A 26,252-nucleotide genomic window follows, 5' to 3' on the forward strand; every position below is an offset into this window, starting at 1 on the left:
AATCGTGTAAATACCTCAACTTTGTATTCTATCATATTTATTCCAGACGACAAATATAGTGATTGCTACCGTAGTGATGCTTTTAATATTACATGTGTTTCAAATGTAACTTTAAAGCTTGCTATTGCATTTTGATAAAACATACGTTGTTCGTAAATCGGTTTGGGAGACCTGTGGGTTTCCATTTTTTCAGATTTTATTGTAAATATCTATGCTAATAGAATTAATCGTCTGTTAAAATTTTACAACATATATTATACATTGTATTATGGTATACATATTAGATACTGTATTGAAAAGTTAGGCTTTACGACAGTCCTGTGTTTTGTTACAATTGCCAGACACGCACTGGCACTTATTAATTGTTGTAAACTTGCTGACACGTTAAATTGTACTAGTTTGTTTATATCTATATTAACTAAGTGCTTTTGTAATGATACATTTCTCGATTTTCCCAGGGGCATTTGTTTTTGTACAAAGATAAACAACTTAACCTCTTACACAATTTTTAAATGGGCTGAAGCCAAACAAAAATATGGACCGGTTCTCCGGAAAATCATTAATTGGGTCTACACCCATTGATTGAAAACTGATAGAAATACTGTTGCGATTTTGTTAGCAGTGTATTCGTTAAATCTACGACAGCTTAGCGCACATCTTAATCATAATAACCACCGTCATCATCACCATCACCATCATCATAATCATCATCAGCAACAACGTTAAAAACTCCAAAATCACGAATATAATATATAAATATCGAATATAAAAACTGTCGGACCCAAAGATATTTATTTAATTATTTTATCATTTGAATGACAGTTTTCGGTCTCATGTTGCTTTATTCAACATGTTATCGTACTTCATTATTGAATCGCGTACTGTATGTATGTATACCTTTATATAACTTAAGAATTTGCTTTGAATGTAGTATAGCTGTTTACTTTTATGGTTAAAGAATTTGCTTTACAAAACATGTATGTAAATGTTTCAAATGTTTCACACGAACGGGCACATTAATATCCCATATCTGCATATTCTGTCATTATCAATATAGCGTGATATTAATAAATATAATTTAATGATTCGTCATCAAATCTTGCTAATTTATTTAATTATGTACGATCGAATTTTTTCTAACGTTAAGAACTTTTTCATACTTTGTGAGCCTGAAGAACATTAGATTACATGACAGACAAGAGAAGAAAAAGCATAGGTCATAGAACTCGTTTTAATTTTATAGGGCATTTTCTACACCCACTGTTTAAGCATTTCTGAAATGTTGTAAAATTGAAATAATGGCGGTACCTTACAAAACATATAATATCCCATTTAATGTTATAGGGATTTCATGTCTTACAGATTAATATGAATACAAGGTGATGTCAGTATTATATAAGCATAAATGTCACTAACAAATTTCTTTCACTTTTACATGTTGACACAATTACCCCACCCACTTTATTTTCAATGGAAAAATGTATTTAGTAGATCTACAAAAAATTCTGACGGTAAGATTTTAAAAATATTTTGCAGCTTTAATGACACACAAAAATGCTTTAAAATGGAAAGAAAAAAAAGTAGGGGTAACCGTGCATCTAAGAGATTTATTAAGAAAAAAAATTTGTGTCCTTTTTATTTAACTTATATTTTCTTGATAAAATAAAGTGATATCTTGATTTTTTTTTATTTCAGTTATAGCTTATCATTATATGTATCAGTAAGGAAAATATCAACACTAAACCTGATCTACTTTCATAGATATTTGAAATTACCTACCCCTACCCGTTGTAAAACTTACGTCAATTTTAGGCAAATGCCAGCCAAAAATAAGGGTGAAATTTTTTTTTTCGCAAAAAGCAGAATCAATTTGCTTAAATGGTACTTTATTAGCCATATTTTAATGCTTTAGGATTAATTTTCGGCAAAACTTTTGTTGGAAAGCAATATTTGAAGAAACATTTTTCAAAATGGCGGATATCCTGAAAAAAAAAACGCTCGTACATCCTTAAGCACTAATAAATATATAAATCAACATAAAAGTTATTTACTAGTACCCAGAATTTACCAGGTTCAATTTATGCGATTAATTGCATTTAAATGTTTTTTTTTCTCCAAATAACTTCAAGGATCTATCTGTGTATTAGTCAAGTTAAATGTATATCACAACCCAGTAGTCCTTTTACTCGTGAAAATCAAATATCATTTAATGAAAAAATATTAAAGAGTAATATTGAAAACGCATATAATTGATAGCATTATAAGAAAAAATGCATACAAGTAATATGTTGCGACTGCACACAGATTATAGGTAAATTTCTTAACGAAGTTAAATTCACTGTCTCAGTAATAACAGTTTAGAATAGCATTGTTTTATCCGTTTAAGATACATTCTGTGGTTTTCCTTGTGGTAAAATCTTTGACCAAACACTTGTTCCAGATCCATTTCTTCATCAGGATAAGTTTCATTCTCAAAAAAAGATGTGAGTAGTTATAATGACGTTTATAAGGTGTGTTTGTCTTTTGTCAAAATGTCTTGATGGAGAAACAATTGTAAGGTTGGATGATGATGCCGAATACTTGCTAGTGGTATACTTCGTTTGTTTTTAAACCGATTGAATGCTTTAAAATGTTTACTCAAAAAAAGTGTAAAACCTCGATAAATGTTAAAGATTTCTTATTCTTTTGGTTTTATGGGGAATATCACAATCTCGAGAAGTTCGAGTCTGAAATGCCATAGTATCTGCAATGCTGTTAGATCACTTGCACCAAACTTTCTTTCTACACATTAACTGTGAAAAGTCATAATGCTCTTATCTAATAAACTGCAATATTCGTTGAGGACACTTTTTTTGGATTTCGTGGACAGGTTTCTTTTATCCATGAAATTAAATTCCAACGAACAAAAAAATGTCATATTCACACTAGATCTATCGTCAACAGCGCAAATCTCCACAAAGTAGCTTATTTGGTCAAAATGACGACATTTTATGCGTACAAAATTAAACAATTTTACAGTAGTGGACGTTGTGTTACAGCAGTATTTACAGTCATTTATCGTCTTCTATACAATTAAAAACAACAACACTTTATAATTATATATCAAACTCTCGTTTTGTAATATGTACCTTCCTTGCTTGAATTATATTTGTTCGCGCTTTTCCCTCTCACAGTAAATTAAGATATTTATTAAATTAATTAACCCCGCATTCATTTACATTTCTTACATAAGATACATCAAACTCCTCTTTATCTTACCTACTTGCAAAGTCGTATTAAATCCTCATTGCATACGTATCTTCGCTTAAACATAAGGTAGATAAGGAGATTACAGAATATCTTAATGAAACAGAAGTTCATTCCACTTACTTGTATTGTTACTAGATGAAACAGAAGGAAATCATTTCGTCTGCTGTCCTGATTTATGAAATTTTCAGTGTCTCGGTGTTCAAATTAAGGTAATGCAATGTGTTTGTATTTTCCAAAGGAAACACTTTTTTCAAATGCTAGAAAATGAGGAAAAGTGCATCTTTCATCGCTTTTAGGCATTGTATTTGAAATATAATTGTTTTATTTTTTTTCTGTGTGTTCATTGATACAAGTCAATTATTAAATAGATAGAGGAGGTAACTCGTAACGTAATCACACGACAAACTTAATAAGACTATTTACTGTAATAGTATTCGGCGAAAGGGAAATAGTCGACCAGCCATTTGTTGCAGTCAAGTGGGACAGACTGAAAAGATACAAACTGAATACCTTAAGTTGCAAGATACACACACACATATGCAATAATAATTTTATGCAAGGACTTTTATCATGCTCATCTTTTTGCCAGTATTGGATGAATAAGGAATAAGTCATGGGCATTGGATGAACAATCAAAACTATTTTTTCAGACGGGGGTGGGGGCTGTAGCTACATGCCTATCGCTCGGGGCCAGTAGTTATCATTGTCTTTTTCAAAATTTATGATATCACTTGTAATTATTAATTAATTTCTGATAAAGTATCGAATAACCGAAATTCAATTCCTGATATCACTTGTAATTATTAATTAATTTCTGATAAAGTATCGAATAACCGAAATTCAATTCCTAAAGTAACTAATTTGAATAATGCAGACCACTGCTTTCAATGATCACGGTAATTTAAAAGTCTGCTTTCACCGTAGAGGGTAACAGTTAAAACTTTGATCGTTCGAGGTTTACAACAAAATAAATGGTAATCTCATAACTTCAATACTGAAGACCCCGATATTCATTGTGTTAAAAAAGTAGACTATGGCCTACTATAACTTGCATTTTCACCATGTTCAGGACTTAAATTGTAAAAAGGCTATGGTTACTAAAGTTTGAAAAGTCTTGAATGACATGTATAAGGTTTGAAATGGTATCAACGCCTTGGATGTATGTTAAAACAGAACAGAATACTTATGATGCATTAAGTTGGACAACCTACAATATGTTCTTGATTTAAGTCAAGTACATGAGTTATCTGGTAATAAAACAATTCAGTGAATCAGGTACAGGTGGGAAATTTTATCCTATATTCAATTTTATCTTTTATATTTGCATTGGTTTTGTTTTTGGATATTTAATTTTTACTGGTGGATTAGTTCTTAACAGTGTACATTTTATAAACAGGGCTCCAATCAACACAAATTAATGGGCGTTTGGCAATGTTAGAGCTGGTGCCAGACTGAACTTTACATTGCAATACTTAAATAGTACAGACTTTCACAATTACTTCCTTTTGAGATCTAAAGAATTGATAATAATAACGATATTATAAAAGAAATTCATACAGCATTCGAGTTAAACCACCAACTTGTTGTAACTGTTGAACCATTTCTCCTTTAAAATAACAAAAAAAAAAAAATGTAGTTTTCATTTCTTTCGTTATGCAAGACACTTGGAAGTTTTAAAGTTAAAAATATAACATTATAAAACCGTTCAAGAACCATCATAAATTCATAATACGCTTAATGAACATCAATAAAACGTACTTCCTTATGCAAATATGCACAATTCAATTGTCGAATATTTAATGCCACATACATATGATAATGTTTAGAAGTAGATGGTCCTTTTTCATTCATTGCTTACTTCTCCATACCAGCTATATCAAAGGGCAGATCCAGGTTTATGGGTTAGAGTGGTGGGTTGGTTTAATAGAATACTACTCGGAACCACTTACGCAATATAGGTTAAATGGTTCACTATATGAGCCGCACCATGAGAAAACCAACATAGTGCATTTGCGACCAGCATGGATCCAGACCTGCCTGCGCATCCGCGTAGTCTGGTCAGGATCCATACTGTTCGCTAACGTTTTCTCTAATTGCAATAGGGTTTGAAAACGAACAGTATAGATCCTGACCAGACTGCGCGGATGCACTATTTTGGTTTTCTCTTGGTGCGGCTTAATTATGACTAAACTCTCAGCAGAAGTATTCAATACTTTTTACGAGGCGACTCATGATTTTAAGGCCGCATAATTGTATATCTGAAAGATTCTTGAGAGGTGATTAGGTTGGGGACGGGCGCCATGTCCAATATATTCACAAACATGAGGAGTAGTAGGTTACACACAGTTTTTGTTGCCATGTGAACAATATGGTTGTCATTTTTAACATTTAAAGCTGAAATATTTATAACGCTATAATTTGAAAGACCAAACAGACACAGTGAGTATAAGCACAACAACGTTTCTTCCTTTAATATTTGTACTAATGAATTGCGCACATCCCATGCTCACTTAAAAAAGGAAACATATTTCCAAACATCTCATTGAATCGCGAACCCTAGGTACCGCAAACCAACTGCGAACAAGTCATCATTGTATCGCAAAGCCAGTTTGAACAGGTCACTGTATCGCGACCGAAATAAATCTGACATATGTATTAACCTGACCTCAGTATACCAAGTTTGAGCGTGACATGACATGTTTGTTCAATTGTTGTTAACCAGAGCAATCTACTAAACTGTCACTGGCTGCAAGTAATAAAATATGTCGACAGTCAATAAATGAAACAAGACAGAAGGTTAAATCTACAGAACAATCAACTTTATTTTCTTCCCTTTTTATATAATTGGTAACATATATGAGCCGCACCATGAGAAAACCAACATAGTGGCTTTGCATCCGCGCAGTCTGGTCAGGATCCATGCTGTTCGCTTTCAAAGCCTACTGTAATTAGAGAAACTGTTAGCGAACAGCATGGATCCTGACCAGACTGCGCGGATGCGCAGGCTGGTTTGGATCCATGCTGGTCGCAAAGCCACTATGTTGGTTTTCTCATGGCATGGCTCATATATAGGTGAAAGCCGTACAGCTGCAAAAAAAAATCTGTAGAAAGGAACTTGATCACATTTTGGTAGAACTGGTTAAAAGTAAATGCTGCTCTTCGGTGCTAAAAAGCGTATCTACAAGAGGTCTTAAACCAAATATAAAATTGTTTGTAATGGTAAGACATGTACCTATGTCCAAGCAAATACATTTCAGTTATCATCATATAAAATACTGGTAGTAATATTTGCCCGCACTAAGATCGTATTTTCAAAGGAAGTCGTTATTGAGTCGACTACATTTTTGAATGTTTGGAATTTTATCTTACTGGTTTGTCCTGACAATTCTGTAATATTAAGAAATTTGAAGTATCCGTTGACAGAAATGGATCCATTGTATTTATAATACCCGATTGTTCCTGGTCTCCTGAAGCAACATGTAGTTATGATATATTTGTTTGTATACCAGTACGAATTGATTCCATTGGAAGCGGGGATGACTTTGTAAATGCTGCCGGAAGTCCACTGGCAAAGGGCAACAGTTATCACTGCCGTTCCCGATAGCAAAGGAGAGATAAAATTTTTGACAGCGTCATGACATAACGGTTTATTACAAATTTAATTTCCATCTCATCCTACAGGACATAAGATAAAGTTATGGTCATCTCTCATGCAGGAAATTGATACACTTTGCTAGAAAAACTAACATGTTGGATCCTTCAAGGTTGTCTCAAAATAAAAAAGTGTAGATAGAAGATTCTTTAGGACGCCTCAAAATTCACTTTGTTAAGGCATGTTTTATTTGTGTCGGGTCTTAAAAAGCTAAACATATGAGCGAAATGGTGATTCATCAGTTAAAGTGTGTTCTAGATTTAAACTTAATACATGGTTTATCTTTGGTTTTTGTCTGGTAATAAAACAAACTAGTCCATATGTACTGTATTGGTGGGAAAGTCCTATATTCCACTCAGTTTTATCTTTCATATTTACATTGTTTTGTATCGGAATATTTAATTTATGCTGATCAAACAGCTAATGTCATCCGGCATATTTTATAACCAGGTTTTAAGTAATATAAATTAACACGCGTAAGGCTGGACTTAATCAAAATTGGGTGCCAGAGACCACAAACAGTCTGCTTGATATTGAAGATACGTAGGAATGGGATAGAAAACCCGAAATGAAACGCATGTTGTAAGCATTGCTTAATAGAAGCAGGAACTTTATACTTCTAAAACAAAACTATTCATAATATACTGTTTACAAATATAGCACTGTTTAAATGATAAATGTAGACAAGAAAATGAATTTAGTATGCGGAAATCAGAAAGATACTGTCTTGTTCACTGAATTTTTCAATTAGACTTCATTAAATACACGTAATGGTCAAGGGGATCAATAAAGGGAATCTTTTAATTTTAGGTTATTTTAATTACATTTGGATTTCATGGCTTAACAGTACTTTTTATAGAAAAACTATACTGCTCGTTCAATAAAATGATACAAACATGTGAAAGTTAGCTAACAAAAACACCTGGAATATTTTATAGACATTCGGTAAAAAACTGGAGTCAAAAATGGATTTCAAAAGCAGTTAGTCGTCATCATATAAATGACGTTTACAAGATCACTTGAAAGATGATTGAAATGTTTTTATTTATTTAATTAAGCAGACTCTTAAATTGTTATCATCCTTAAGCATTATGCATAATGTCAATACTACTATCAAATGTCAAAAAGTAATTAATAGGAAAAGGTCCTGTCATGCAATACGTAAATCAAACATCAGTGTATGCAGAATTGTTCAAGGAGCCTCTAATACAAATCAATCAAAGCACCGCCGTTTGGCAATAATGTGCCATTTCCAAATAAATCACCATATAATAACTACATTTCTAAACAAATCATATTTTATTTGCAGTCTGTATGTAACTAAATAAATTTTATAGATGAAAAGGTATAAAATTATTCAAGATTACCGAACAACGTTTTCATTAAATTATGTACATTATTCTCCATTTTCCAAACGATTTCATATTTGAACAGAACAGAATTTTATTGGTATATTATTACTTGAACACAATCATTTCCTGGTTGTTATCTTCAAGTTTTATCAGCATGAGACAATAAGGCAATAAATAAAGCAAGAGAGAAATAAATAGAGGTATTTAAAATGTCTGCAAACTTATTTATGCATACACATATATAACATAGACAAACACGGTCGTTAATGTAGGCAAAACACCTTTAACAATAACGTGTCATTCATTGTAGAAATAAACTTTTAAGTTATCGGTTCTCATTACAAATAACAGCTATTATGTTTAAAAATACTAATTTGTTATTAGCAAGTCTATACTATTCAAAATTTCCGCGTTGAATGTATGTTTGCTTTCAGTAGTGACAGAATTTGTCTGTTATATATACTTCTTATGTTTCGTTAGTTTAGTTACAGTTGTTTTCATGCAATTTAGCAGTAAAAGTAGTCCGTTCATTGCATGTGAATGACAACTTACGTATGAAAAAAATGTAATGCCCGAAGATACTACACGACCTCGTATTGTGCGAATACTTTAAATACGGATAACGTGGAATCATTGTACTGTAGATTGCGTTGTGAAGCAAATGTAAATCAAGTGAAAAAAAAAGACATAAGTTTGTTACTGTCTTAAGCAAAATTATTGTACGATTAGAATTGGGTAATCTATGGCATATGTCAAAACAAGAGCGCACCTCAAACAATAGTAACGCAACTAAAATAATTTGTTAAACACAAAGGTAAAGTGAATTCTTGGTAGGATAATATTACTGCATGAAAATTAGTTGTTTTTGCTGCACATCAGAGGAAATCTTTAGTATGAACATTAATTGTATGATGTTCATGACATTTATAATGTATAAATCAATATAATGAGATATTCCTTAAACGACGTAGATCATTACTGTAACTCGTTTGTACAGTGGTTAGATCAGTTTACCTTGTTAGGTTGTCGTCAGTTATTAAGGATATGAATTTAATGATATTGTACTGTTTGATAAAGCAGAGAGTGAAATAAGCAAAATGCACGTATTCAAAATATGTGTGCAAAACTTGTTTTAAACTACTAGTATAGGGAATTTGATAGCTTACGACCTGCAATGGTTACAAAGCCAGTGCCAGATTTAAATTGCCTTCTTTTAGTAAAACTGCTCTGTTGGAAATGCACCAGTCTATGCAGAAGTGAGTTTTTATCAATATTGCTTTTCTCAATATTGTCCCAACAGACTATGTTTTAGGTCTTCGGACACGACATACTCGGATGCTACGCTGTTCCATTCAATAAAAGCAAGTCTTTTAATGTCCGAAGTTTAATTACTGTAGGCCCGAGTTTAGATCCTTAGAGAATTTGAAACATCTTATTTTAAGAGATTCTTATTCAATATTTTAGGACACAACAGTTGTGGCTTGCTATATCAGCTATATCAGCTATATGTTTGTTCTTTTCCGTTAATGTTAAACGTAATATGGATATCTTTATTGTATTTTTGATTTTCCAGATGCACCGTTATGACATTTTTATGTTTTAAAACTTATTGTACAAAACGCAATTGAATGTATAATTTTTAAAAGGGGCGTTTAATCAAATAAAAGAGTGTCAGTTTCAAATGTTATTATAGATACATCTAAGAAAAACCACTGCAGTCTTGAGATCTTTTGTCATTTTTCTTGTCTTTGTGCAAGATGTGTCTTAGATGCATGACATTATACGATATTTGCAAGTAGCTATTATTTTAAGTATCTCTGGCTGTGTTGTACCTAAGAAACAAATATTGATTTATCTAGCCTTATAGCTTTGTTGTAAGATTACTGTATTTGATAGACATTATACGGGGAGAAAATCGAAGAATAATTTTGTCATTTACGAGACTGAAACAAAAAGCGATGTAAAATTCTCCAGTTTTAAAATGAAGTTTTTTTTTTGTCACGGAAGCGTTAATGGCTTTTTAAAGATTTCTTCCGGATAAATGCTGGATTTCCCTGAACGTCATTCTTAATAGGAGATTGAATACGTAATATAAGACATAGAGAGTTGTCATATAGAATATTGTTTGTTTAGACAAATTTTGTACTTTATATTTGCTAGAGCAATATCTTAGATAGTGCATCTATTAATTGATAAAATGCAAATATTTCTTAAGTAAGGATATAAGCGGGGATAGAATATTTTGCTTACGCTAAAATTTAAATCATGGTTAAAGTAGCGATTGCGGCATCTGTAGGGATTGTGAGTGTATCTGTGTTTGTTTTTGGATATATTTTCGCTGCTCTGTTCGGAGCTGCATTTGTAGTACTAGTTTTATTTCTGTACCCGGAGAGACGGGTAGAAGTTGACGCTGCAAACAAGGCCGTATTCATCACAGGTAATAGAACTGAATATTATAAACTTTATTTTATGCCTGGGTAGACAAAAGGGTTTCTGTATAATACATTGGCAACATTATACAAACGCACTTTAAATTCCTGTCGTTTTCGCAACAACAAAAAATGAACACAAGTACACGGGTATTATATACTCCTGAAAATGTGTGCATTGTTTTTATAGAGAATTTTATTCGGGTATCGTTGGATAAAAGAATAGATGTATACATGCATAACAATTCAAGATTTACGTGGATAGATTGAAATTATTCATCATTTCTGTCATCATAGTCATCGTGTAGATACCCCAGCCTTATACTCTATCGTATTTCTTCCAGGCGACAAATATTGTATTTATCGCTGCAGTAGTGATGTTTCACAATCATATTATGTCTTGCTATTTCATTTTAATGTAACATTTTTCGGCGACGCCGTCTAAATTCGTTTTCGTTACCTATGCCACGTGACTTCAGTTTGCAAATCAAACTGCTTGAAAACGCATTATAGATAATTTATCAAAATGGAAGATTTATGCAACACTCTGCCTGATTGGACGAGAGTATCAATTTCTTTCACTCTGTTGAATGTGCTACGCTGAGTGAAATGTAGACAAAGCGTTTATCCTAAACGACGCTGTTCACAGTTTTAAAGCTAACTTTGGCTCAGTATATTTAGCAAGAATATTGATATATCTCAAAATGATAAGTAACTTTAATAAATATGATAAAAACCTTTTCAAATACCAACATATATCAAATTAAAGAAAGAGCTGAATACGGTCTGCGTATCACATGAATAAGGGTGTGATAAGAGTCTTTTATGTAGAGAAGTGCTTTTTAAAAGATTTTCGTTGTTACAATTGTCGTCTGTATATGAAAAGGTTTCTTGCTTTTGTGACTTATTCAGATTGCATATTAAAATGAGTACTTGTTTGCTTTGATATATTTGTTATAAATTATTTAACTGATTTATTATATATGAATATTTTTCTTTAGTATGGTATGCAAATATTGAACTCAGTTGAAATCTGTTTCATTATATATATGCTATATAATGACTGAATCTCATTACACTGAAATGAAGGTACGCTGCCTACAATTTATCTATGTGATATGACTACGGTCAAACTTTGCTTATGAAACAGAAATATTGAAATAATTACAATTGTATGTTTTGCTTTACCTTCACTTTTTCTATAGATGTGACGTCATTGTCCAAAGATTCATGAATAGCGAATATGCTATTTGTTAAAGCGGGATCAGTTGGCCTATTTTATAAATAAATAAAAATAATAAATAAAAAAAATCCTTTAATTGATTTTTTCTCATGTATTCTAATCAAACTTGATGTGTAGCATCTTTATTAGGCCCGCAGCCAACTTTGTTCAGCTGGGACATTTGACCCCTTTTAGGGGCTGCTAGAGCTAAAACTAGAAATGCCTTTATACAGCGTCTCATGAACAGCTTGGTGGATCTTTGTCATACTTGGTCTGGAGCATCATTATAAGGTCCTCTTCCAAATTTATTTATATAGTAACTTGGGCCCTATTAGGGACCACTATAGCTAAAAGTAGATATGCCTTTCTTCTGATTAACCACTAAAATGTAATGGATTTTTATCAAACTCGATGTGTAACAATATCGTAAGGTTTCCTGCTATTTTGTTACAAATGGGGATAGGGACCAATTTAGCTAAAAATATAAACACGTTTAATGACCTCTTCTCATGAACCGCTTCATGAATCTTCATCAAACTACTGCTGTAATTATTCGTCTAAGGATAAACGAAAAAAATTGCAACCCTACGAAACCTTTGCGAAAAATTAAAAGAAACCCATTTACATTGTTAAAGTGCGGTGTTTAGTTTTGCAATTTGAAAAATGTTAGATGAAAGATGAATGTTAGATGAAAAATTCATAAACTTCTTTCCTTATTACAATTCGCCGACCATCATTTTTAAAGATATTTCTTGTTAAAGATATTTCTTGTTATTTGTATGTCGGTTTGGGAGACCTGTTGATTTCCACAGTTTCTAATTTTATTATAAATATTTATGCCTTTAGAATTAATCGTCTGTCATAAAATTTTACAACCTTTATTTTACACGGTATAATGGTATATATATTCAATAATGTATAGGAAAGTTACGGCTTAACGACAGTCCTGTGTTTTGTTACAATTGCCACACGCGCTGGCACTAATTAATTGTTGTAAACGTTAAATTGTACTAGTTTGTTTATATCTATATTAACTAAGTGCTTTTCTGGGTTACGTATTTTCCCAGGGGCATTTGTTTTTGTAAAGGTACAAAGATAAACAACTTAACCTCTTACACAATTTTTAAAATTGACTTAGGCCAAATAAAACTATGGACCGGTTGTCCGGATAATCATTTATTGGGTCTATACGTAGATCGATAAACCGATAGAGATGTTGTAATGGGATTATTAGCATGGTAATATAACAAATGTATTCGTTAAATCTACGACAGCTTAGCGCACATCTTCATCATGATAGCCACCGTCATCATTACCATCATCAGCAGCAACAACTGCGACAACGACAATAACTTCAAAATCACGAACAAAGATATTGAAAATATTGAAAATGAAAATTGTCATATCTAAAGACATTAACTTAATTATTTTATCACTTGAATGACAGTTTTCGGTCTCATGTCACTTTATCCAACATGTTATCGTACTGCATTATTGAATCGTACTTAATTACTTAAGAATTTTTTTTGAATGTAGTATAGCTGTTTACCTTTATGATTAAAGAATTTGCTTTACAAAACATGTATGTAACTGTTTCAAGTGTTTCACACGGTCGGGTACATTAATATCCCACTATCTGCATATTCTGTCATTATCAATGTAGCGTGATATTACTAAAGATAATTTAATGATTCATCATCAAATCTTGCTAATTTATTTATGCACTTATAAATATATAGTCCAATATAAAATCAAAAGTCATTTACTAGTACCCAGAATTTACCAGATTCAACTTATGCGATTAATTGCATTTAAATGTTTTTCCTCCGAATAACTTCAATGATCTATCTATGTTTTAGTCAAGTTAAAAGTACATCACATCCATTAGTCCTTTTATTCGTGAAAATCAAATACTATTTAATAAACAAATATATTAAAAAGTAATATTGAAAACGCATATTGTTGGTGGCATTACAAGAAACAATGAATACAAGTAATATATTGCCACTGCATACAGAATACAGGTGTTTTTTTTCCAGTTCTATTTCAGTTTAAATAATAATTGCTTCTCACACTATCAACGGTTAGTATAATGATATATGGAGGAGATACGAAGTTAAATTCACCTGTCTCTGTAATAACAGTTTAGAATAGCATTGTTTTATCTGTTTGAAATACATTTAAAGTCACTTCTTCATCAGGATAAGTAGCATTCTCAAAAAATTGTGAGTAGTTAAAACGAAGTATACAAGGTGTGTATGTCTTGTCAAAATGTATTGATGGCAAAATAATTATAAGGTTAGATAATGATGCTGAATACTTGCTTGTGGTATACTTTGGTTTTAAATCGACTTAATGTTTCCAGATGTATACTTCAGTACAGTGTAAAACCTCGAGAAATGTTGAAGATTTCTTAATCTTTTGGCTACGGAAAAAATCGCAAAACTGGACGATTGCTTTTAGGAGTTCGAGACTAAAATGCCATAGTTCACATAGTGACTGCAATGCTATCAGTTCATTTGCACCATGCTTCCTTTCTGGGACACATTTGTGGGCTTCCGTGCCCGAGTGGTTAAGGTCGCTAACTTCAAATCACTTGCCCCTCATCGATGTGGGTTCGAGCCTCACTCGAGGTGTTGAATTCTTCATGTGAGGAGGCCATCCAGCTGGCTTACAGAAGGTCGGTGGTTCTACCCAGGTGCCCGCCCGTGATGAAGTAATGCACGGAGGGGCACCTTGGGTCTTCCTCCACCATCAAAGCTTGAAAGTCGCCGTGTGACCAATAATTGTGTCGGTGCGACGTTTAACCAAACAAAATAAATAAATAAACTTTCTACACAATAACTTTCATATCCTCCAATCGTGCACTCAATACATGTTAATATACTACAAAAAATATTAATATTCGTTGGGAGCTTATGTCCTTAATTTGCTAGATTGCGTGGATTTCGAGGTTCTTTATCCATGCAGTTAACTTCCAACAAACAAAAAATGTCATATTCACACTAGATCTATCTTCAACGGCGTAAATCTCAACAAAACGGCTAATTTGGTCAAAACGACGAAATTTTATGCATACAAAATTAGGCAATTTTCACAGTAGACCGTAGTATAAGCAGCCATCTACCGTCTTCTGTGCAATTAAAAACGACCACGCTTTATAATTATTTATCAAACTCTCGTTTTATAATACGGAACAGAACAGAACAGAACAGAATTTATTGATTTAAGCATACAAGCTCATCATCATAACATCAATATGACAGTCACAATAAATCATGTATAAATCATAAATATAGGTGCATGTAATAACTACAATCACATTATAAATGATAAATGATACATATCGAGAGTGATTCTATACAGAACAAACATAAGTCAAGCGTTTCTTACGTATTCAAAGTATCATTTCTCAGTTTAAAGCTTTTGATACAATATAGTGCCAGTTTTGTCAACAAACTTTTGTTTTCTGAGTATAACAAAGATACCAATTTATACATACTAGGTCGAGTTGTATAAAACCTCGGAATATACATATTTCTAATCTGAGTATACAATGGACATTCTAATATGAAGTGATACTCATCTTCCAAAGCATTTAAATTGCATAAAATACATATTCGTTGGTTCCTTTCTATATGTCTATGGCGCCCAGTTTCAATATTTAAGTTATTAGAATTTAATCTTATTTTTGCAATAATATTTCTAAACTTTGGGATTTCTATAATATTTAGGTAATAAGCACGGGATATGCCAGTACTGATATGTCTATAAAGAAACAATGAAGAACAAGCTTCCACTCCAACGTGCCATTCTGTTTGATATATATCTTTCAGTCGAGTATTAAACAAGGGTATAAAGACATTCATATTAACTGATTCTGGAAATAACCACACATCTGTAAACCCATAGGTTTGCAAAATATTTCGTACCTTTGACGACCAATTTATAACATTATGGTCGGAAAGTATTTCCATTCTTTGTTTATCTACAATAGTTTTTATGATACAATTATTTTGTTTGCAACCATATAGTTTCAACCAGTATTTTATAATTCTAGTCAAACGATTAACATATAGTGGAAATCTACCTAGTTCAGCATATAAAGACAATGTATTAGTTGATCTTTTTACATTTAACAGCCATTTGCAAAATTTTCTATGGATGCGTTCTATGTTGTCTGCTTTTAAAAATCCCCATATTTCACAACCATAGTTTAACACAGATAAAACATATGAATCAAACAAGTTAAACATTATATTTACAGGTACTTCCATATTTCTAGTAACACTAAATAGAGAATTCATAGCGCGTAAACCTTTTCCGGCTAATGTTCTCGTGGCATGAATAAAAGACCCACCGCTTGAAAAAACAACCCCTAAATAACTGAAAGTACTAACAATTTCTATTTCCTTACCAGCATAATACCATTTAAAGTTTTCCCTTAATCTGCCCCCTTTTCTGAAGACGACAATTTTTGTTTTCTCCACGTTCACATTTAAATTCCATTTCTTACAATAAGTTTCTAAATTGTCCAATGACTGTTGTAACCCCTCTCTAGTAAAAGAAAATAACACCGCGTCGTCTGCAAATAATAGTAAATAAATTGACAATTGATCTAATGTAATGCCGGCATCTAAGTTTTGTTGCAGATGTACTTCAATGTCGTTTAAAAACAGCGAGAACAAAATCGGAGAGGTTATCTCCCCTTGTAATAAACCAAGATTACAATTGAAAAAGTCTGACGACGTATTCATGTGTCGTACACATAACTTGATATTTTCGTACATTGAGCGAATAACGGACAATAATTTTCCATCAATACCTGATTTTATCAGTTTATACCATAGACAGTTCCTGTCTATTAAATCATAAACAGTGACTGGGAAACCCATGAGACATGAGCCATAGTCACATAAAAATGAAAAATGTCTCATAAGTTTTAAGTGCTGATGAGCCCTGTGTCACATGGCTAAATTGTATTGAATGCAAAAGGATGAAACTATTTAATAGTGCAAATCTTACACAAAGGAATGTATTCAGTGTGCAGATTCAAAGTGCTTCCAGTGTTTAAAAACATGTTTTAACATCGTATTTTATTCTAGACTTTCATTTTTTGTCAGTTTTCAATAATTTTTTTTATTGACAAGTTGTGAAGCTGTTACAGTTTTAGTTACTATATTTGTTTTTTACTGAGAGCTTCTTTAATCTGAAATGTGTACATACTACAATGCCAGTTCCTAGTTTACAAGTCGCAATTGTCCCATAGAAATTTCTGAATGTCACATAAATTTTTTAAATGTTACATAATTTATTGTGTATGACGAGCCATTGTCCCATGGACAAAATTTCTTTCCCAGTCACTGCATAAGCCTTCTTATAATCTATAAAACAGCACATTAAATAGGACTTATCTTTCAATTGCTTTTCAATAAGAGAATTCAATATGAAAATAACGTCGACAGTACTGTAATTGGATCGAAGTCCAAACTGAGCATCGGTAAGTATATCGTTTTCATCTATCCACTTCTTTAGCCTGTTATTTAATATAACAGTAAAAAGCTTATAAAAACAGCTAATCAGAGTTATACCTCTATAATTGTTTGGATCACTGGAATCACCTTTTTTGTATAATGGTATAACAATTCCTTTCGACCAGCTAAGCGGAAATTTCCCTTGCTGTAAAATATAATTGAACAAAAGCCGAATCGGTTCACCGATTACTTCTATACTTGATTTAAAATATTCATATATGATATTATCAAATGAAGATGCTTTATTTGTAGACAGTGATTTCACTGCTTTTAAAATTTCCTCTTTCGTGATCTGTGAGTCAAGTTCGGAAAATGTACTCTCGTTTATGCCGTTACTATCAAATTGCCTCAGGAATTCCATACATTCTTCGTTTTCTGTCACATCATCCATTTGCGCTAAATTTTGGAAATGCTGGAAGAACTCACTTAATTCAATATTATCCGCGGGTTGACTACCAGTCTTTTTCTTGAACATTTTCCAGAAATTTCTGGGACTGTTTCGACGCATATCATTCATTTTCTTACTTAATTGCCTATTAAATTCCTTTTTATATTTTCTACAGCAATATTTATAATCTTTCTTCTTGTCTAACAATGTCTGTCTTGTTAATTTATTTTTACATATATTATACTCAAATACAGCATTTTTATATAACTGATATTTATCTTTACATTCGTCATTATACCATTTTTGTCTGTTTTTGTCTATAGATGCGAATTCTACTGTTTTAACAGTAACATTTTGTTTGAAGTATCTATCACCTTTATTTGTGATATATTGAGTAATTAGCGTGACAAGACTTTCAACATCACTGCCGTTCTCTATGCCTTCGTGTACTGAACGTTCCAAATTCTCTATATCAGTTCTTATATCATTTACGAATGCTTCACCATACTCTGGGTTCCACTTATAAAAGGTTCGTTTATAATTCATTTTACTCTGGGGATGCGTTTCTATTTTCAATGAAAGGGACAGTGGAGCATGATTTGAGAACTCATTGAATTCTTTTACTGCAAAATAGTCTATATAATCAAAGTTAGAAACGGACGTTAACATATAATCTACTACACTTTCCCCGTTATGGGTCATACACGTGATTTTTCCCACTGTTTTGTCCTCGTGCAATCTGCCGTTAACGATCCGTAAATTTGTAGCTTTACACAGATCTAAAAGGTAATCTCCGAACCTATTTGATTTAAAGTCACGTGAACACCTGGGTAACGGTGTTTCGATGGGCTGATTTCCATCGCCTTGCAAATCATAATCATGTTCAATATAGTCTGTTTTCTGACCTATTCTACTGTTCAAGTCACCAGTAAGGAAAACTTTACCTTTGTCCATGAAATAAACTATATCATTTTCTAATTGCTGAAAAATATCATTATCGTAAATGTCATGAAATGGCGAATTTTCTGTAATATTCTATAATACGTACCTGCCTTGCTTGAATTACATTTGTTCGCACCTTTCCCTCTCACAGTAAATTAAGAGATTAATTAAATTAATTAACCCCGCATTCATTAACATTTCTTACATCAGACACATCAAACTCCTTTTTATCTTACCTGCTTGCAAAGTCGTATTAAACCCTCATTTCATACGTATCTTCGCTTTGCATAAAGTAGATATGACAATTACGGAATATCTGAATGAAACAGAAGTTGCTACATTACTGAGTATTTCACTTACCTGTAATATTTATTTAAACAGAAGGAAACTATTTTGTCTGATGTACTGGTATATGAAGTTTTCTGTATCTGAGTGTTCAAATTAAGTTGCATTCTCATCCGTCACAGGTTCGTCAAAATCACGAGACGAACCAGGTAACCATGGTTGAGTCTGGTATGCGAGAATGAGTAAGGGATATTTTGCTAAAACATCTTTTTATGGAATCGTTTTTTAAACTGATAGAAAAATGAGAAAAGTATGCATCTCAAACATCATTGATTTTGGTCCTTGTTGTAATGATTTAAAACATGATTACTTTACATTATTGACATTGATACAAGTCATTTATTAAATAGACGAGCATGTAACTCGTAACGAAATCACACGACAATAAGAAGACTATGTCGCTGTGTTGTAAAAGTATCCGGCGAAAGGGAAATAGCCGACCAGCCATTTGTTTCAGTCATGGGGACAGACTCGTATCCTGCTGGGAACAAGCATTTGACTGATGAGATGAAATTGAATACTTTATGGTGCAAGGGTTTTTATCATGTTTTTGTCAGTTTTTGATGAAATTAATGGTTTTGATAAAATTTCCACTTGATTACTTTGTGAGATGAGACCTATTGTATTGTTTGACCTGGAGCAGTATACAATTTCATCATGGGCTTTTGAGGAGCAATCAAACCTATTTCTCAGATGTAGTGTAGAAGCAATTTGCCCAATGGTAGTAGTTATCATTTGTCTTTTCCGAAGCTATGGTATGATTTGTTATTATTTGATTAATTTCTGATAAACTGAATATCAGTTCATACAGGAACTGATTTGGATAAAACAGAACAGTGCTTTCAACGATCGCGATAATTCACAACTTTGCTTCATGGTAGAGGGCAACAGTCAAAACAGGCTTTGATATTCAATGTTTAAAAAAAGTAAAACTAATTTCATGATATCAATACTGAAAAAAGTAGACGATGGCCTACTATAACTTGCATTATCATTGTAAGCGGGACTTAAATTGCAAAAAGACTGTGGTTACTAAAGAATGGCATATGGTATAAACGCCTTGTATGTATGGTAAAACAGAACTCATGATGGTTAAGCTGATAAGCATTAAGTTAGGCAACCGATTTAAGTCAAGTACATGATTTATCTAGCAATAAAGTATTTCAGTGAAACAAGTACAGGTGGGAAAGTTTACTTTATGTTCAATTTTATCTTTCATATTCGCATTGGTTTTTGTCTCTGAATGATGAAACTGTACATTTTATAAATAGGCTCCATACTACACAAATTGATAGGCGTATGGTAATGTGAGTGCTGGAGCCAGACTGAACATTACACTGGAATGGTTGAATGCTGTTTTATTTAAGTGCATGCTTTCACAATTACTATCCTTTGAGATCTTATGTCGGTATGATAAAAGAATCTGAACTGCCATAGAATACGTATATCAAACGGTTTCTCTTTTGCAATATTTGCTCGCTCTGTGCAAAATGTGAGATACTGACATCTGAGTTAAAACCACCCACTTTCTTCAATTCTCTTGCTGTTTCTTCTATAAAATGACAAAAATGCAATTTTCAATTTTCTTCTTTGAAATGATTCGCAGTATGTAGGACACTTGAAAGTTTGCAATTAAAATATATATATATATATATTTACAATTATAACATTATAAAATTCATAATTGGATAAGGCACTTTATAAAGATCAATGGAACGTACTTCCTTACACAAGTATGCGCAAATCAATTGTGGAATATTTAATGTCTCATACATGTTATAATGTTTAGAATTAAATGATCCCTTTTCATTCATTGCTTGCTTCTCCATACTAGTTGTATTAAAGGGCAGATCCAGGTTTATGGGTTAAAGGGATGGGTTGGTTTGAGGATATACTTCTTGGAACTATTTACGCCATACAGGTCAAATCGTTCACTCTGGCTTAACTCTGAGGACAAATATCTTAATACTTTGCACGAGGCGGTTCTTGATTTTAATGTCGCAACTTTGTATATCTGAAAGATTCTAGTGGTCAGATCAATTCACAAAACATGACAGATAGGCTTTGGTAGGTGTATGTATACACACAGTATATGCATTTGTTTCTTGTTCTTATTATTTTTTGATTTCATATATCCTTTAAATACCTTATGGCGACTAAACATGCCATTCCGCGGTCTCTTGAATCAGATCCCGGTTGTGCTATACAATACTGCAAACATGCTAGTATTACAGACTAGGAAGTGATTCGTTTACATTCCATTAAAGTTATGTAAAGTGATACTGATAATGTATATTAAGTGCAAGTGGTAAGGCCACTAAAATTTTAGTTTTGTGTTATCTTAAACCAAGCTTAATTACTATATGAGTGTGTGTTATCGAGCGAAAATACAAATACAGGTTTGAAAGCTAACAGAGAAACAGCCAAATATTAAGTGAATATAATGTCATGTCAAGATAAATATTTCTCTGTCAAAATCTGTTATTTGTTTCTCTTTCATGAATTTAAGATGTTGAAATCTTCGCAATGATATTAATTGTATGATTTACATGACAGACTCAATTAAAATGCGACTGTTCATGCGAGGTAATGAAACATACCGTCTCGCATTGGCTTAAGTGGATCTGCAGCCTTTGCATATACAAAACAGGGAGAAAGATGTTTCATTCTTGTAAATAAGGAGCAGTCAGTGGCCTATAGGAACGATCAGTGGCAAAATACACTGGGTTAAAAATGCGCGCACAGACTTTATCCTAACCCTATTCAAAAGTTAAAGGACAATATGAATACAACACACTTATGTAAGACTACTTTGAACGATAATCGTAATGATATTTTTTTTAACGAGGAGAAAACTGAAGAAGACTTTAATGTTATTGAGGAGTCTAGTCTAAAGGCTGAAGCGAAAGCGGATGTGAATAATCTGCATTTCTGGATTAATTTTGTTCACTGGAGCATTTATCGAGGTCGTATGATGGCTTAAGAAGCCTTTGTTCGAACAAGTACTGGTTTTCCCTTCTGTCGCATACATTATTGTTCCTACCTATAGATTACTCAACCTTTACCCAGCTAATTTTTTAAAATGGACAGATCCATCATTCAGTTTTGGTAAATTTTCTGACTGAATAGCGAACAGTGCAGACCATGATCTTGGTCGCAAAGGCAGAATCACTTGCCGCCAGCAGGCTGAAAGGTTAAGTAGTGCAAACTTTGGTATTACATGTACATATAACTTCCAAAAAGGTCAAATTTGGTGATACAAAACTGCGAAGAGTTTGCAATTTCTAACTTATTCAATTTACTTTGTTTGGTTGGCGTTTCTCCGGTATTCAAATCTCAAAAAAGTAGCACTGTACGCATACCCTTTTGTTTAGAAATAAGCCCAGGAAGGAACTTATACACACCATTTGTATATTTGAGCCGCGCCATGAGAAAACCAACATAGTGCATTTGCGACCAGCATGGATCCCGACCAGCCTGCGCATCCATGCTGTCCGCTTTCAAAGCCTATTGCAATTAGAGAACCTGTTAGCGAACAGCATGGATCCTGACCAGACTGCGCGGATGCGCAGGCTGGTCTTGATCCATGCTGGTCGCAAATACACTATGTTGGTTTTCTCATGGCGCGACTCAAATACGGTATACCAATAACTGTCAATGATCTTGTATCGTGTACTGTAAACATTACAGTATGTTATATATTAATAACAATTTGTATGCAGATATCGTATTTTGATTATAAATCGGTTTATTATAAGTATTTATGGCTTAAGAACTTTAATATCGTTTAATACGCGACTGACATAAATCATCACACCATTAGTGACGGTCATGTGACAGTCATTGAAATGTTTCTTTACAATTACCAAGTTCGTACTGACACTAACTAATAGTTGTAACCTTTTTGAAACGACTTGTTGCACTAAGTGATTATGAAATGCTTATTTTCTCTGTTTATGTGTGTCTTTCCCGTGGGCATTTTTGTAAGTGTACAAAACGGGAGAAGGTCAAACTTAACAATGATTTGATTCTCCGGAGATTATTATGTTTATCCTAAAGCACATAATACGAAAAGTACTGGTTCTTGGTTAATTAAGGCTATGGAAATATTTAAACAATATCATTTCATGGTATTCTCTGAATATTAGTACATGTATAGTGTAAGGCATTCTGTTTTTACAGAATGCCGTTATAATCTAAGTAAATCTACATCGCGGGACCACTTTATCTAGAGTTACTTAGATTATAACGGCATTCTGTAAAAACAGATGTCGATATAACCCAATCATGTCGCCAGGAAGCGATCCTTTTTCTCGTCAAGACCTGTTTCATTATATCTACATGTCAGAAACATTAATGCATCAAGTAGACAAATAGTTTATGAGATACCGTGTTAAAGTGGACAATACTACAAACAACAAGACGATTTCAAACCACATTAACTCAACATTCGGGTGCCCAATTAACGTTTCCATAGTTTACTGATATATACATTGAATCTCAGAAAAGGACTGAATAAAGAGGGACTGAATAAAGAAGCCATACTTCCGGACAGGTCAACGGCATTTTCAAAGAACTGTAAAAAGTTACATAAATTATCTTCGTTTTTTTATATTTGTAATAAGGTAATAAATAGGTGGAATAGTTTTCAACAACTGTTTTATTTTTATTGTTTTACAAATGGCAATCATTTTTAGAGGGGAACAACTTTTTGGGACTATTTTAGGTATCCAGTCCTACAGGACAGCAAGGTTGAACATGTAATAAGACATTTGAGTGTATGCACGCATTGAACCTAACCCTAACCTTTGGTCAGTATATTGTACACTCAATACGTGCGTACATCCAATAGGGGCGATTTAATGCCCCCTAAAGACGTTGTTTGTTTACCAAATAGTTCTTTGTTTTGATTATATACTCCTTGACCTTAACTGACCATTGAAAATAAAGATTTAGCTTCTCTTATCTCGTACCTGGTTATGACGATATGTACCTAAGAAACAAATGTTAATTCATCTAGCCTAACAGTGTTATCGTTGTAAACCTACTTTGTACGATAACTGAACTGATAAAGTTTTACGGTGAGAAAATAGAAGAAGAAATTTCATGTCATTTACGATGTTGAATCGAAAACTGATGTAAAAAATTTTAATTTGTTCACTGGAGCATTAATATATATCTTACGATAGGTAAAGAACGTTTCATTTGAATAAAGTCTGACATTTAATAGGAAGTAATTTTTGTCGCATAGAATATTGCATGTATAGACAGTTCTTGTTTTATATCATCTTTAATAGTGCAAAATGTTAACCTAATTAAAGATATCTGGAAGTAAGGGAAAAATCGAGTATTAGCAAGTTACGATTATTTTCAAAGTCGAAATCATGATGAAAGTTGCGATTGCAGCAGCTGCCGGGATTGTGAGTGTATCTGTGTTTGTTTTCGGATATATCTTTGCCGCTCTGTTCGGAGCTGTAGTGGCAGTTGTAGTGTTGTTTCTTTACCCGGAAAGAAGGGTAGAAGTGGATGCTACGAACAAAGCCGTATTCATCACAGGTAATACAGTTTAACACTGGTTTAATACATACTTCAGTTTCCTATCTTTGTTAAAAAAGAAGAGAGTAAATGAAAAGATGTGATTTTTCTTCTGTCAGGAAGTTTGCCTAGGTATAGATGAAAAACAACAACAAAAAACATGTACATCTGTTTGTCAGACTGCTTACTTTAAATTTGATAGAATTAAACAATATTTAATCATTTATGCTAATAAAAATATTATGTTCATAATACGTTAACTTCAGCTCGTAACTTGTTTTACCTACTAGATACTTGTTATGTACTGCTATTCAACAAACGCTTGTGTGCTATAAATACAGACGTTTTAAATATAAACAATTGCTATTTCGTGTTACAGGGTATAAAATACATTTAAATGTATTGATCAGTACATGTACGGGTATCGTATCAAAGTTTGATTGTAAAACGAGTGCAGTCGCAAAACTTTACGACTGGAGAATGCGCCTGTCGTTAAATTTTCGCACTGTTTGATAATTTATAGCAAATTGACGGTCGTTCTACGTTCGACTCTTATTTTCTAACCTTATACTTAGTGTTTTCTACGTTTATGTGCATTTTGCACAGGTGATGTCGTTGTAATATCTTGTAGAAAATATGTTACTGTCACTGTTTTACAAAATGGGATAAGGTCAACGGTCCGCCGGAAATAAGTATTTATATTTGTTTTTGAGTGAAAGAAATCTATATTGTTTTGTGGTTAGTTAAGACGAAAGAAATGAATTTACAACATCTTGTATATTTACCATGCGGGTCGAGTGATGAATGTGCAGTCTGGATTTTACAAGAATCATCATAATCATCATTATTATCATCATTAGCAACAACTTCATAACGACAACACCAACAATTAGATTAAAAATAAAATGAACCAGATTTAAACTCATTCATTAAAAATGTACACTTTCTGCAGCTTTTATAAGTCATTAACGAACAAGAACGTTAAATACCCAGTGCAGGTTTCAAAGCTTTCCTTTTGAATAATCATAATGCTTTTATATTACCTCTAACATTTATTTGGAGTTTAGCTCGAGTTCAATATCTAGAGACCGATATAACTCGTGACCATGACCGTGACCATGACCATGACCAGTCTAAACTTAACCCATTAAGTGATCTTTTTAACCTAAACATAGTCTGACTACCGACGATAATATTTATTTTAATCATTTCTCTAATATCTTCCGACCGATCTTTCTTGACTAATTATCTAATGTTTTAAGAAGAAAAGGGGCATAATTGTACAAAATTTGAATAGCCTCAAGAGTTATTATCTATGTAGAAAAACAGAGGGTCTGAACACTTCGAATACCAAATCGGTTAAAAAAATTAAAAAATGAATTGCACAACAAGAATGATATTCCGACTTTATACAGATTACAGGTAAATTTCACTTTTTCATTATTGGAAGTACTGCCAGCAATATAACTTAAGAAAGAGATATGAAGTGAAAGCACCTGTCCGTACAATTATAGTTTACTTGGAGTAACAGAAATTTATCTGTTCAAATAAATTGCAGTGATTTCCTTGGGGTATTATCTGTGAAAGAACGTTTGTTCTGAAAT

At 32.7% G+C, this 26,252-nt stretch overlaps 1 protein-coding gene across 9 annotated transcripts in view; it reads left to right on the forward strand.

Moving 5' to 3' along the window:
* LOC123564970 (17-beta-hydroxysteroid dehydrogenase type 6-like) overlaps positions 1-26,252 on the forward strand; it is an 85,871-nt gene that overhangs the window by 50,131 nt on the left and 9,488 nt on the right. Inside the window, exon 1 of one of the 9 annotated variants that reach the window (XM_045358914.2) lies at positions 10,504-10,690. The exons of 7 other annotated variants lie outside the window; for them this stretch is intronic. In XM_045358914.2, the coding sequence (XP_045214849.2) occupies positions 10,519-10,690 (172 nt within the window). In that variant the 5' untranslated portion in view covers positions 10,504-10,518. Of the gene's footprint in view, positions 1-10,503; positions 10,691-24,195; positions 24,670-26,252 lie in introns of those variants that run through there. One more of the 9 variants, XM_045358911.2, reaches the window with a different exon arrangement.

Source organism: Mercenaria mercenaria, chromosome 2, assembly GCF_021730395.1.
Source record: "Mercenaria mercenaria strain notata chromosome 2, MADL_Memer_1, whole genome shotgun sequence".
NCBI lineage: Eukaryota > Metazoa > Mollusca > Bivalvia > Venerida > Veneridae > Mercenaria > Mercenaria mercenaria.